The 15969-nt window shown below is 32.1% G+C and overlaps 1 protein-coding gene across 2 annotated transcripts in view; it reads right to left on the reverse strand.

Annotated features, from left to right (window-relative positions):
- Window positions 1-15969, reverse strand: part of LOC145268743 (calcium uniporter protein, mitochondrial-like) — a 481469-nt gene that overhangs the window by 15980 nt on the left and 449520 nt on the right. For both annotated transcript variants that reach the window (XM_080124334.1, XM_080124333.1), the window contains 2 exons: window positions 14423-14586; window positions 9754-9957 (listed from right to left, as the gene is read on the reverse strand). In XM_080124334.1, the coding sequence (XP_079980460.1) occupies window positions 9754-9957; window positions 14423-14586 (368 nt within the window). The remainder of the gene's footprint in view (window positions 1-9753; window positions 9958-14422; window positions 14587-15969) is intronic.

Consider the following 15969-nt stretch of genomic DNA (forward strand, 5'->3'; position numbering starts at 1 on the left):
TTTTTTTGTTATTATGATATTATTATTATTTTGTTATTATGATATTATTATTTTGTTATTATGATATTATTATTATTTTGTTATTATGATATTATTATTTTGCTATTATGATATTATTATTATTTTGTTATTATGATATTATTATTATTATTTTGTTATTATGATATTATTATTATTATTTTGTTATTATGATATTATTATTATTATTTTGTTATGATATTATTATTATTATTTTGTTATTATGATATTATTATTATTATTTTGTTATTATGATATTATTATTATTTTGTTATTATGATATTATTATTATTATTTTGTTATTATGATATTATTATTATTATTTTGTTATGATATTATTATTATTATTTTGTTATTATGATATTATTATTATTATTTTGTTATTATGATATTATTATTTTGCTATTATGATATTATTATTATTTTGTTATTATGATATTATTATTATTTTGTTATTATGATATTATTATTTTGTTATTATGATATTATTTTGTTATTATGATATTATTATTATTATTTTGTTATTATGATATTATTATTATTATTTTGCTATTATGATATTATTTTGCTATTATGATATTTTGTTATTATGATATTATTATTATTTTGTTATTATGATATTATTTTATTATGATATTATTTTGTTATTATGATATTATTATTTTGCTATTATGATATTATTATTATTTTGTTATTATGATATTATTATTATTTTGTTATTATGATATTATTATTATTTTGTTATTATGATATTATTATTATTTTGTTATTATGATATTATTATTTTGTTATTATGATATTATTATTTTGCTATTATGATATTATTATTATTTTGCTATTATGATATTATTATTATTTTGCTATTATGATATTATTATTTTGTTATTATGATATTATTATTATTTTGTTATGATATTATTATTATTTTGCTATTATGATATTATTATTATTATTTTGCTATTATGATATTATTTTGCTATTATGATATTATTTTGTTATTATGATATTATTTTGTTATTATGATATTATTATTATTTTGTTATTATGATATTATTATTATTTTGCTATTATGATATTATTATTATTTTGCTATTATGATATTATTTTGTTATTATGATATTATTATTATTTTGCTATTATGATATTATTATTATTTTGTTATTATGATATTATTATTATTTTGTTATTATGATATTATTATTATTTTGTTATTATGATATTATTATTTTTTTGTTATTATGATATTATTATTTTGTTATTATGATATTATTATTTTGTTATTATGATATTATTTTTTTGTTATTATGATATTATTATTATTTTGTTATTATGATATTATTATTATTTTGTTATTGCTGCACTCACTAAGTATTCTCACACGGATAATCATTAGAGATTGCTCACTGATAAAACCAGGTGGTGTTTCCAGGAGTCTAGTTAATAACAAGTCTCCTCAGATTTTCAGTACTCTCAACCTTTGTAAATGACTTTGCATCATCGCAACAACCGCTTACCATTGATTTCTCACTGGCAATGACCATTATTCTTCACAGGAATTTGGGTGGCAATAAGCCTTACCAAGGTTCCAGTATGCTTGACGCTCTTCCAGTAAAGGTCTGGTTAGTGTTTTGCTTCCTCGGTCCTTCCATCCTCCTCCATGATTATTTGTGTTGTACCAGCCAAGGCTAATGCTCTTCTGGGAGGGAGTAGTTCATAAGATTTCTTGCAGTTTCAGTTCCGTTGGTTTCCCATGGCAGTCTTTCTATTCTTTTGTTTTACTTCTGTTACAGTTTTCATGTGACTGGTCAGTGTTTGCAATTCATGTTAGTTTCCGAACTCAAGAGATTCCCTTTAGATTTCAACTGTTATCATCATTACCGTCTGATTATTATTTCACTATGTATGATTCTCTGATTCTTCCTTGCTTAGTGCATACGTTACACTTTGATAAAGACTAAATAAAATTTCTAAAAGGCCAAATTTACAAAATTTGACCTTTAGAAAAATTCAATCTTGCAACACCAGACAAGAATATGAGTGATTTCCCTTTTATGTAGCCTCATTTTCGAATATCATAATTGTTGCAATGGTGTGATATAGAAACTTGTAGTGATTTCAGCGTGCAGCATTTGTTTTCAAGAAAGAAAACAGTGAAACATTGCATAAAAGGGGAACATTCAAAAGAAGCAGGGCAAAATAAGAACATTGTGTGCCAAGAGGTGCTGGACTGAAGAAGTAAATTAAAGATTGTCTCTCACAATGTGATTTTATTATTTGTATTGAACTATGTAGCACAATATTACATTCTGAATATTTATTAGTATTTATTAATTTATCTCATTTGGGTCAGTTTTATATTTAAAATATAATGGCCACTATTTCCATAGAAATGTTACTAAACTCGTATTTGCTGTATTATTTATTTTATCCAAAAAATAAAGTTTTCAGAAAAATATCAGTTTTATTAAGTCATTTGTTGATTCAATATATTTGTCACTATAGGTTCTACTAGTAAGGAAGATGAAATGCAGCTATATCACTGCAAGTGAAAAAAAAAATGAATAAAAAAGTTAATATCGGGTACAAAATCGACTAAAAATCGATAAGGAGACAATACAAAATGCAGAATAAGCGAAACGAAACTGCTCCAGTCATGAAAGTTCAAAAACAATATGAATTCAATACCAACCAATACTCGGTGCAAGTCTAGAATTAATTAAAAAAACAATGTACAGAAAAATCTTTGATGTATGGAATAAATATGTCATATTCCAAAAATCACATAAATTGATCAGGTGAATTATTTTTAACTAAGAAAAATAAATTTATGAGGAAGCGAGAACTGTTTTAATTCGTTGTATTAAATAAAGTGCTTACCTGCCCCTTAATAACCTCTCCTCAGAAATAGATTAAAATCAGCTTTGTAATGGCAATTAATCACTAAAATCACAAAAAAATGATTTTCTATATAAAACAAAAAATATTTCATCAATTTACATGATTTTTGAAATATGACATATTCGGCCCATGACATGGATGTATACCATAAAGATTTTTCTATACTTTGGTTTTAAGCTAATTTCCGGATTTTAACCTAATACTCCAATCAACCTATAACACTTATTATATACGTGTTCCATTCAGAGATATCAATTATTTTCTTACAGGTTCTTGTATAAACATCATTGAATACTCTTTTACCCAATTCTCTTGTCATTCCACAACTCATTGATTATCCTTATATCCAACCACTTCCCCTCTTCTTCTGAACTCATTATTGCAGTTATTGTAGAAATACAACTGCTCTCGTTGAAAGACGTCGGCAGTTTTTAATCAATTCTTGACTGGAAAGATGAAACGGCTTATGACCGAATTTTATATCGTTTTTTTTTTCTTTCTTTTTTAACCTATTAACACACAAATCAATAAGAAAATTATAAAAAGAAGACAAATTAAAATTAACAGAAGAAGCTGAACTAAAAGTAAGCAGAGATTGGAGTGTGGGAACATACGTTCCTTCTCGTTCAGAATCAAATCTCTTCTAGTTCAGCTTCTTTTTTTTTTTTCTAGCAGTGTTGTCATTTCTCACATTTGCAACAACCAATGGGGCATCCATGGGTTCACAAGTATAAAACTAAAATAAAACTTAAAAACACAAACGGACACTTTCTGTATATATAAGTTGGGCATTGGGTGCATGCGTGACACCATCACGGGAAACAACACTAAGCACTAAGGTTCACATTTACGTCTTCTATCGAGGCCGTGTTCCTCAGCCGCTTGATCAATTCATTTCTGCATCTCACCCTCCTAAAGCTCCTCTGATCTAGTCCAAGCCACAATCTGCCATTGACTGTGGCAAACTCAAGATTGTCCATAACCAATCCTTAATTGAATGACGTCACACAAGTATGAGGTCAGCTATTAAAACAAAGAGAAAGGAGGGAAGAAGAGATTCTTGATGACATCATAAATGATGAGCTTACTTGATTATGTACATGCAAAGTTGCATAGTGGCCCCAGACGACCAAATTGAGAGTGGGTGTCATCATATAATATTCAAACTACAGGGTGGAATGATAAAATTGTCGAACTAGAAAAGACGACATGATTCCATTTCCGTTTGATGAAAACAGGTTTTCTTTTTGTTACAGACCATCTACTAATTGGCCAATTGTGTACAAATCCCAAGAGCGCTAGGATCCTTCTATCATGTCTGAAAGTGACAAAATATTCAATGAGCAAGATCAGAGATGTGCCGCTGTACAATTCATGGTCTCTACCGATCCAAGTTATGACCACAGGACCATTGCCAGCTCCCTCAAAATGCATCGCTGTATTGCCATGAATAACAAGGATGTGTCTAGGGTGATGAAAACAAAGTTTCCAGGCACAGTTGTGGTCTTTGGTGAGGTTTCCAGTGAGGGTTACATCATGCCACTTCACATCTTCGAAGTCGGTTTGAAAGTCAACACCAAAGTGTACCTGGATGTGCTGAAGAGTGTGGTGCACCCTTGGTGCAATCAAGTGGCTGCTGGCAGACCTTGAGTGTTGCAGCAGGACTCAGTGTTGGCCTGCAAGTCCAAAAGAGACCCAGGCTTGTCTTCAGAAGGAGTGCTAAAACTTTATACCATTCTCTCACTCCCTCGACCTGAACCTGCTGGACTATTTCGTTTGGTTGTACATTGAGAACATCAACATGATCTTCCATAACACCAAAGCCGAACTCTTGCCGGCATGCTCCCAGTTCCAGACCCATATAGAGACAGTTATTAAGGCTGAAAGCAGCTACATTTAATATATGTCAGCTCTAATACATAATCAAGTTACCTGAATTGATCTTTTCAATAAAAGTTTTAAAATAAAGTTGTAGTGTTTTCTTTAGGGTGATAACTTTATCATTCTACCCTGTATCTCCCTATCTCATAATATTTCTAAGTACTAGGACTTATAATTAAATGGATAGTGAACACTGTCATAAAAAGAGATGACATCGTGAAAAGAAGGAGCAGAGATTTGATGGCAAAGGTTACTTTCGGTGTGCAAAATAAAAATTCTTGAACTCATTTCTGCACAACCGAATTTGCGTATGCATCTTCCTGAATTAATAGAAAAACAATATTTCGGATCAATAAAAGGATTTTCTGAATTTATTTGAAACTAGCCTGGGTGCCCGGCGTTGCCTGGGTGTTGAGAAAAAAAAAAAAAAAAAAAAAAGAAAGTGGTAGTAGGCAGGCAGGCTTGAACTCGTACGAGGAAAAAAAAAAAAAAAAACGGTACTTCTTTGCTGTTGCGCCCATTGCCAAACCGGAAGTGGTGAAGGTTTAAATTAAGGCTATTCAAACATACATAATTTAAACAGACAGGTGAGATTTATATTATAGATGGCCCTTCTTGAGTCACCTCAACTCCATATGAGGCCAGATATTTCTTGAATAAACGATTGAGCCAAAATCCATGAGAGAGCAAAGATTTATGTCGCTTGAGGCCTTCCCCTTTATCAGGCTTTGGGACTGCTGTTATCTTAACTCATGCATAGTCATAAGCATACACACACAGACATTAACGAACACAGACAATACTTTACTTTTCCAGTATTGTCTGCTTATCAAAAAACAAATGTATAAACATTTTTATTGAAATATTGCAAAATTTTCTCACTGAACTTTTTATTATGAAAACAAATGAGCATTGATTCTTATTAATAAATTTTAATGAACTATAATTTGTATGATTCAGTAAAATTTTGATTTTTAAACCTGTGTGATTCATAGCTCTTAAATTATCAACTGACTTTTTTGTTTCATAAAAAAACATTATGTTTTTACTATTAATGTAAACTTTCATTTTAAACAAAGTATTTTTGTGAATTTATGCCTTTGAACTCATTTTATTTTGTGTTTATCATTATATTTATAGCGCTTTCTTACATTTTTTTCTTTTATGTTACAAGGGAATCACCACTTATCAAGGCCCAGGGGCCATTCGAGGATAAAGGTTAAAGAGTGTACAATGGTGAAAAGGACATCATAGTAATCGTTAGAAGTGTAAATTTGGTAAAATTGGATTACTTAAGGGGAACGGCTCATCAAGAACTTGTTTACATTAGACTTGAAGAGGACCATATTGATTGTAGTCAGCTAGAAAGCATTTAATTAAAAACTTAAAAACATTTTATTAAAAACTTGAAAACAGTTTTCAATAAAAATGTCTCTTCCCAAAGGTACTTCCTCCAAATTGAAACCCCTAAAAGGGAACTTCCAAAGAGAAAGGGGGCGAAGATTACATAAAAACGAATGATGATAATTATCAAAAAAGAAATATATATATAATCACTTGGAAATTGATGACGTCATAACGAATGAATACTACCGTTTGGTATTATCATAGATACACTAGATCAAAAGTTTTCAACTTCATTGACCACTACTATGAATTTAGAAAAAATAAGGATATATATATATATATATATATATATACTAGCATGGATGCCCGGTGTGGCTCGGGTGTTTGGAAGTGAGTGTTGACCAAAAAAAAAAACAAATAAATAAAGTGGTAGTAGGAAGGCAGGCTCGAACCCGTACATGCGAAGGAGGAAAAAAACATGAAAAAAACCGTGACGTCTTTGCTGTTACAACCACTGCCAAATCGGAAGTGACGCAGGTTTAAATTAAGGCTAGACAATCGAAAAGAGGAGATGACGTTAGAAAATATCAGTGAAAAAAGTGACCCCTCCCTGTAGAAAAGTGCCCAGTTGAGGATGAAGAAGTTAATGTTTTTAGCCAATTTTTCAGTATTTGTTGCCTAGAGGGCCGAGCTTCAAAACGACACTGATCTTGTGAAAATCCGATGCCTCTGTTGAAAGTTTTAGGCAGACATGCAAACATACGGACATAGATTTATATATTTATAGCTCAAATTTTCAACCCAAACCGATTAAAAAGCATGCCCTATCTCTGAATACCCTTTATGCAAAATTTCAAATGTTTAGACCAGAAATTGTCTTTAGTAATTTGGTAGAGACCGCAGAGGTCATATGTTTTTTAACTTTGGCCCCTATTATGACCCCTTAACATTTGTTTTGGGCTCAGATCAACTTATTAGGTTATCTTTCAGATGCAAGGTTCATTGTTTACTTGCGGTTTTAACGATGTAAGATTCCGTTGTACGGAAGACCAAATCGGCCAAAATGTCTATGATGTTTTTATTGGCGCTTTTCTTCGTATTTTTAATAACATTTTTTTTGCACAAGTACAAGTTCTTTTTACAAATAATTTTTTTAATACTGTAATAGTAAAATAAAGATACATTTATTAATTATACGAAAAAGTATCTCGTAATGTTTTCACACGAGATTTTTTTCCTGTTGATTTCTCTTTTTTTTTTAAATATTAAAATTGATTTACTATTTAAAGTGAGTTTAAAGCCTTTAACATGACGGAGTTTATAATGAAAACCAAATTACCGTTAAAATTAAAATAATCTTTATTAGAAATTTGTAACAAAATAACAAAATTATAAAACTATACGATTAAAATTGAGAACTTTTAATTAAATAACGTGAACATTTTATGAGTGTTTTCATGAAATGTATTTTTAAAATCACCTTAAATAGTAAATCAATTTTAATATTTAAAAAAAAAAGAAATCAACAGCAAAAAAATCTCGTGTGAAAACATTACGAGCTACTTTTTCCGTATAATTAATAAATGTATCTTTATTTTACTATTACAGTATTAAAAAAATTATTTGTAAAAAGAACTTGTAAATGGTGCAAAAAAATGTTATTAAAATATGAAGAAAAGCGCCAATAAAAACATAGACATTTTGGCCGATTTGGTCTTCCGTACAACGGAATCTTACATCGTTAAAACCGCAAGTAAACAATGAACCTTGCATCTGAAAGATAACCACTTATTAACTTAGATCCATGTCTAAGAAACCTATATCTAAAATTTCAATTGTTTAGACCCAAAATTGGCGGAGGAGTTTGGTAGAGTTCTCAAAGGTCAAATCGTTGAACTTTGACCCCTTAACAGCCAAAATTTCAGGCCGAAAACCGATCAAAGATCTTCCCAAATCTCAGTACCCTGTATATCAAATTTCGAGTCTGTAGACTGAGTTATTGTGTAGGGAAATGCATACAGACAGACATTTTCATATATATATATGAGAGAGAGTTATAAAAATATATAAGGCAATTAAGCTACACAGAATATTCCGTGTTTCATTCCGGTGAGAAATCGTCAGGCTTATATATAATTCAGATAGCCTGTGATTATGAAACCGTCTTTCCAGACTGCAAGTTCCGGTTTAAAAAATTGTCCTCTTACATATTTCTAATAAAACGAAGAGGACATTGTAAACAAAGAAAAACAGCCGATGGTGGGCATTGTTTCCAATGAATTATTTTGGTCTAAATTATTTATTTTTGTTTAAACAAAAACAATTACTTGAAACATTTAGCTAATAATTAAATTTTTTTTTAAATTTATTTCTCATGAAAAAAAAATACTTGATCAATTTACATGGTTTTTAAAAATATTTTCTATCCATTACGAGTATCACGCTTATACATTAATTCCATAGCTGGATATAACATATACTGCCCTAACGGATCACAGGCAGTTTTCTTCTATTATTAATCAAAAAAATTTCATTAATATGAAATGCAGCCATTAACAAAATTATAGTTTAATCAATTGAATAAAATTAATTACATAAAATTAATGGAAAAATATTACACGTTTGTTATTTGGATTGTTTGAACTGTTGCTCTCATCTTGGTTGCCATTCTCACGTTTCAGCCGATGTAACCTCCAGCAATTTTCAGGTATATCTCGACAATGGCTCTGATTAGTGAATAGTGGAAAGAATGGTTTAATTTTTTCCCAACAAACCATAGTCAAACATGTTTATTAAACAGAAAAACCATCAAGTTGTTCCCATTTTCGTATTAGTTCGGGTCTGTACCGATTTGATATGTTTCTGAATCTTGAGATGAGGATTGATAATATGTATGATGATTTGGGTTCTTTGAATTACTGTTCTCATCTTTCAGCCGATGTAACTTCAGACCTTCTTCAATGTACATTTGTAGTGTAATGTTTTTCCTGTTTGTAAATTTTTGACTTCAATTGGTTTAAAGTAATGTTTATTTCAATGTCTTGCAACGAGTTACCAACAGTAATGATAAACTATTCAATAACAACTATTGAATGGGATTTTGAAAGTCATTAGGTTTATTATTAGAAAAAATAGATTTAAGAGTCCTGAAATTCATAATAGAATTGTTTGCAAGTAAAGTACTTGGTAAAATTCAGTTGTAAGTTACACTATTCTGAAAGTTCAATCCTCAGTGTGGGCGACACTGAGAAATTACAGTTGCAAAATTTAAGACTTTTACCCAATTATGCCTGACGGTACGAGAGCATGCTACCCACATGGATTAAACAAAGAGGGTTGTTCAAAATCCTGTGCAGATTTCCCTAATTTGACAAAACACACCTGAAGAAGGTCGGAAGTTACGTTGACTGAAACGTTTTGGAAATAACACTCAAGATGAAAACAATAGTTAAAAAAATCCAAATAATAAAGTTTTATTTGATGAGTTGTTTTTGGTTGTTAAAATTTACATTACATGCAACAACGGTAGGATAAACAAATCACTTTTTATTCTGCCAGGAAACAGTATAAAATAAACGTGAATGAGAGCGTGCCTCTCTTGTTTCATACCTGTTTGGTGAGAACAAAATAAGCATACATGGCCATCGTGGTGCCATAGGTAACAAAGTAGGTAACAGGTTCCATAATATCCCAGGAATATTCCCACCACGTAAGTCTGGCAAGAATTCCAAATTGTAATCCCATCATTCCTAATCCCAACCACGAAAGAATATTCGTTCTTCTGTGGGCACGATGTTCAAGGTCTCTTTTCAGCTGAAAGCAAAAATACACAAAACATTATAAAAAATATTATAACACATAACACAAAATTATAAAATATTTGAAAAATTTAGAATAAAACAAAATGAAAATGCAAGAAGATGTTATTTAGTTCTAAAACAGATATGCAAGGGTTACAAAAAATATCTAATAAATAAATATAACTGTTACATTATGAGCAGCCTTCTATTAAATTTCGACATAGATGCACTAAGTGCAGAGCAAGGGGACATAAGGTTTGAGAAACGTATCTGTTCTCACAATGGATGAGCGGATGAAATGATGTACGATTAAACATGTCAAAATATAGAACACAAAAAGACATCAGTTGGTGGGGTACATGACGTTTTATTTATTTGCTTCTCCACGAAAGCAAATTAGACACAAGGTCGTTTTTAATGTGAGGGAAAATCAGCTCCACCAAAAGGGGGCATTCTGGCAGTTTCCAAATAAATAGTAATTATCTCAGTAGGAAGGGTTTCCTCTACATTGACCAAGGACAAATTACAAAATAGATACTACCGGAAGGCCGGGAGTTGGTGTAACAAATTTGTTAGAGTTCTATTTGTGACTGAATAAAGTCGACAGATGATATTCTGTTTTAATACATTTAAACATTTGCCAAAGACGAAAAGCCCCCTACCCCTCTGGTGTCTGTACTTAAGCAGGTAGTATCTAATTAGTAAATTTAGTCTCTCTCTCATGAGAGGTCTCTTCAAATAAACTAAATTCCAAATGAACAGTTTTGTCTACCTTTCTCTGCAAACAAAAGTTAATTTCAGCTAGATACACTGGCACCAGATATTATCATATATGGCACCAGATATCAGATATAGAATTGAAAAGGACAAAGCAAATCAGGTCATGACTACTTGATGACGAGAAATATGCAAAAAAAGAGAAAGACAACAAACAAACATGTTCTACACATGCATAGTTTAATGAATAATTGCTGTCCTGTAAAAAAGGAAGGAAAAAAGAAATGACAAAAGGACCCATGTATAAAGAGTTTTGGTAATGACATTACATAACCATACAAATGACTGTAACAATATCAACAAAGTTTTGTAATTTTTTAGATAAGGATCGGTAAGTTGTGTCTATTTGTAGTAATCCAACTAGTGTTCTCATTTTTAATGTTATTCTCACTGTTGGATTATGGCCGGACGATGCCGGGTTTTCAGAAAAATAACAGAGTCCTATTTTTTGATATGTGACCTCAATCGTGGCAAAACTAAGGACTTGAAGTTATATATATATATATACAAATGCTTTTATGGGTCAAGATGACAAGAGAAACGTTAACCAGACGTCTGTACGCATTCCTTCATCAGCACCAACCGTCACTGCCATCTTTTCTCTTACGCTCTCTCTGTAACTCCCCACAAGCTACAAGTTGATTGACAAAATAAACGGTATCGTTTGATAAACCGAAATTGTTATTTGTTATCGAAAACACAGCATATTTCAGTGAATGTATATCTCACTACAGTAAAGAGAAAAACTGACAAAAGTATGCATTTGCCCACACGAAAAACATGCCAAGCAAAATTACGCTCGCTCATAATGCATCATAATGCATCATAACGTTTTAGTCAATGTAACACCTGACCATCTTCAGATGCATTTTGTCAAACTCTGGTATCTATATGAGATTTGGAACAGAACATTTTTTTTTTTAGTTCATGGAAGTAGATTATTCTTGTTCCGTTAGCCCTGACCGGGTAAAAATTTCAAATATCTCTTAATTGTATACTTAGTATAATCTGTACTAAGGATTGAACCTTACACCCCCAGAACACTGTCACTTAAAAGTGATTATTACTTAGTACTTTTATCTATTGTAAAACGAGTTTATGTTTTCCTCGTGGATTAAGTAGAAGGGTCCAAGTTCCAAATTTCCTACAAATTTCCAGAGTCTATATCATATATCTATATGAGATTTGGAACAGAACATTTTTTTTTTTAGTTCATGGAAGTAGATTATTCTTGTTCCGTTAGCCCTGACCGGGTAAAAATTTCAAATATCTCTTAATTGTATACTTAGTATAATCTGTACTAAGGATTGAACCTTACACCCCCAGAACACTGTCACTTAAAAGTGATTATTACTTAGTACTTTTATCTATTGTAAAACGAGTTTATGTTTTCCTCGTGGATTAAGTAGAAGGGTCCAAGTTCCAAATTTCCTACAAATTTCCAGAGTCTGGCAAAATGCACCTGAGGAAAATCAGAGATTATATGGGCCAAACGTTGTGAGAATAAATACGAAAATATGCATTAGAAAAGAGATGAAAGAGACGAAGGAAACAAAAACAGAAAGATAAAAAAGAAAAAGAGAAAAGAGTATATAGAAGGTAGTTAAGAAAGGTTCTCTATTCTTTTTTTTAATTATTACTATGGGTGGAGGTGTGAGGTAAAATCACGGACTAAACTATAATACCAGAAAAGCAAACACCTCCCCCCTTCTTTTTTATAAGTATTAGACAGGCACCCCCCCCCCCGATCTCTGAATGCCCACAACCTAAATCTTAGCAGAAATGATCACAACAGATGACTCCCACTTACACCCCAGTCACACACACTCTCTCCCATCTCACTTCCAAAAAGTAAGGAGAAAGGAAATGAATTCTAAGAATTTGGTGGGAAAAGAGGCCACTTGCCAAAAAAGGAAAAAATCTCTAGAAAGAAAATTTATTCCAGATGTAGCCAGGAGCAGAGGAGAACACAAAAGGCCTATCAACTTTGCTATATGCAAATTCATGGTATAACATACTTCGATGCCATGCGCCCAAGTTAATTCACGGACATGAGCTTGAGGAAAAGGGCGAAGCCAATTGAAAATTTTTCTGTATTGCATAGAATTGCATAAGAAACTTAAGATCCAGGTTTGAATTTCAATCAGATCTACCTGTAACAATATGAACATGAAACCGCAAGACGGAAAGATGAACGCATCAGCACACATCATTAAGATCAGCTAAGAGACAACTTGAAGCTTACGCCAAGTGATATACAGAGTCGTCAAAGTTAAACCTGGAGAAAATTGAATCTTCTGCTATACCACGAGGGATTATTCACTGAAGAAAAAGCCAACAAAATAATTACCGGAGAGGAACAATGTGAATTCTGTTTAAAGTGATGCGAGATAAAAGATTCGATTATACCTGGACTGTATAGTTTCTTGGAAATGTTACTTCTTTTGGACATTTGATACGGATGTCATATGTGTCACTCAGCTAAGTACTTTATGTTTTCTATCATCCCACCTCCTCCAATCTTCCCCTATCCTTGATGGACAGCCAGACTGTTCATATGACACTCATGTTTAAATGTTCTTATTTTTGGACTTATGACACCCTTTCTTATCTATATATCTATAAAAGTGAACGTGTATGTGTATCTGTGTGTGTACATTTCCCCATGCAATAACTGTCAATTTTCAGTCTACAGACTCGAAATTTGATATACAGGGTACTGAGATTTGGGAAAATCTTTGTGATCGGTTTTCGGCAAGAAATTTGGCTGTTAAGGGGTCAAAGTTCAACGATTTGACCTTTAAGAACTCTACCAAACTCTGACAATTTGGGGTCTAAACATTTAAAATTACAGTATATGGTTTAAGATAAGGTTTGGGTTTTGTAGGGTTTAAAAGGTTGTGGTTCTTCTAAAGAGTTGAATTTTATTTTGGACTTTAAATAAAGACATGCAAAATCACGGTCTGCCATGGTGGGGAATACATGAGCAGTCGTAAGTAAAAAATATACAAAAGTCTCAGAATGGAACGAAAATGTAGGGACCAATGACAAAAGAAATGAATTAGAGTTTACACTAGTTGCTTTATCATCTGGTTGATCAGCAGACATGGCACCAGACATCAGCAGACATGGCACCAGACATCAGCAGACATGGCACCAGACATCAGCAGACATGGCACCAGACATCAGCAGACATGGCACCAGACATCAGCAGACATGGCACCAGACATCAGCAGACATGGCACCAGACATCATCAGACATGGAACCAGACATCATCAGACATGGAACCAGACATCATCAGACATGGAACCAGATATCATCAGACATGGAACCAGATATCATCAGATATGGCATCAGATATGGAGCCAGATATCCTAGGATATGGAACCAGTAAACAAACAAATAACAGTGTGACTTGCTTGTTTTTTTTTGTCACAAGTCGAATTTTAATATAGTTAAAGATTTATATAGACATGGCACAGATTGAAAAAGTTACAGATCTATGCAAAGTACAAAACTAAAACAAATTACAGCTGTAATGTGGTTGGTTTAGCTTACACAGTAATTAGCATAGTCGAGTCTTATCTATATGTAACCTGTATATAATAATTTAGTATTTCATTAGGGTGTCTGCTAGATAAACGTCATATTGGAAGATCATAACACCTGTAAAGAAAAAAATAAAGGTGGTATCAGTTACCTCTTCTAATGGTTCCAATTGAACTTTGAGATCTTCTAGCCTTTGTAGAAGTTGGGTTTCCCTTTCTAACTGGTATTGTTCAATGTTTAATGCACTGTACAATTGAGCTACAAGCATCTTCACATCAGACAGTTTATCCAAGTTTTCATGGGGTATCCGGAAATCTGAAACACAAAAATAAAAAATTATAGAGATCTTGGAACAGGAATAAAATGTTGGGATCAAATAGGTTTCAGGGACCCCTAAAATATAAGCAAATATGAAAATAAATTCGGGTCTCAAAGGAGATTTTTTAATCTTCCGATTACATATGGCACCTATAAACTAATCTATATATATATATATAAAACCGAAAATGTGTATGCATGTTTGTATGTATGTATGTATGTGTGTCCACTAAAAACTTTCAATAGACAGAACAAAAATTCACAAACTTGATATCATATGAGTCGACAAAAATGGTCCTCTCGTGACGACCGGTTCTACGCATGCGTCAGATGACGTCATGACCTGATTTACTTTAAATAGTTGAAAAACTGACTAAATTTCATGTACGTCGCGTTAGGTCAGTTGGTTAGCGCGTTGGTTCATTATCTAAACGTTTTGAGTTCGAATCGTGGTGTGAGATGCCTTTTTTTTTTTTTCAATTTTTTATATTAAAATATTGAACCAGTGTTATTTAAACCATTTTTCACGTAACGTTAGTTTTTCTGTTTTTTTTTGTTTTTTTTACTTCGCTTATAACAAACAAACCGGGTCATTGGCCTCATTTGCTGAATAGCTTCCGTCGTTGTTGTTATTGTTGTAACGCTCGACGACTTCCGTGCACGCACCTGTCAATTTGGTTCTTAAATAAATTCAAACATCTTTCACTAATTCATTCTGGCTGGCCGATTTTATTTTCAAACTTTGCCTCAGGGCTTCGGGTTTGATCCTACCAACTTTTACCCTCCCCCCTCCGTTTCTTTTTTTATTTTACAGCACACACACCTCCAAACATCCGGGCAATGCCGGGTACCCCCGCGAGTGAATAATAAACTAAAGTAGTTTTTTTTTTTTTGTCACAAGGTTGATTTTTAATATAGGTAAAGATTTTAAGAAAAATAAAGAGGTGAGAGAAACAGCGATTAAATATGAATTGTTTGATGCGTTTCTTTTATATTAGATAAATAAACGAAACATTGCAGCGATCGTGTATCTATTTAGTTGCCTTTTCGGGTTATGCATGCTTTGAGCATTCTAAAATCTTATTTCCAAATGAATTTAATTTACATATTAAGGGCCCTAGAAATTAAGTTAGCTAGTGCGAATTTTGACAAGAGCCACATTTGGTATATGACAGGATGACCTTAATTTGCAAACAATCGTTCTCAGAGATGAGTGACAAACTTGAGGTAATGATAAAGATCAAACCCTGTTGACAAAACAATGTTGTCGAATTTTGATACCAAGTTTTCATTCAGCATTTTCTGGTTGTTGGCAAAAACTGCCAGACGATGTCGACTTCAGCATAGCTAATAAACTGCAGAAGTACTATGTATTATGTA

Source organism: Euprymna scolopes, chromosome 44 (assembly GCF_053919585.1).
Source record: "Euprymna scolopes isolate OS-2025 chromosome 44, ASM5391958v1, whole genome shotgun sequence".
NCBI classification, from domain to species: Eukaryota; Metazoa; Mollusca; class Cephalopoda; order Sepiida; family Sepiolidae; genus Euprymna; species Euprymna scolopes.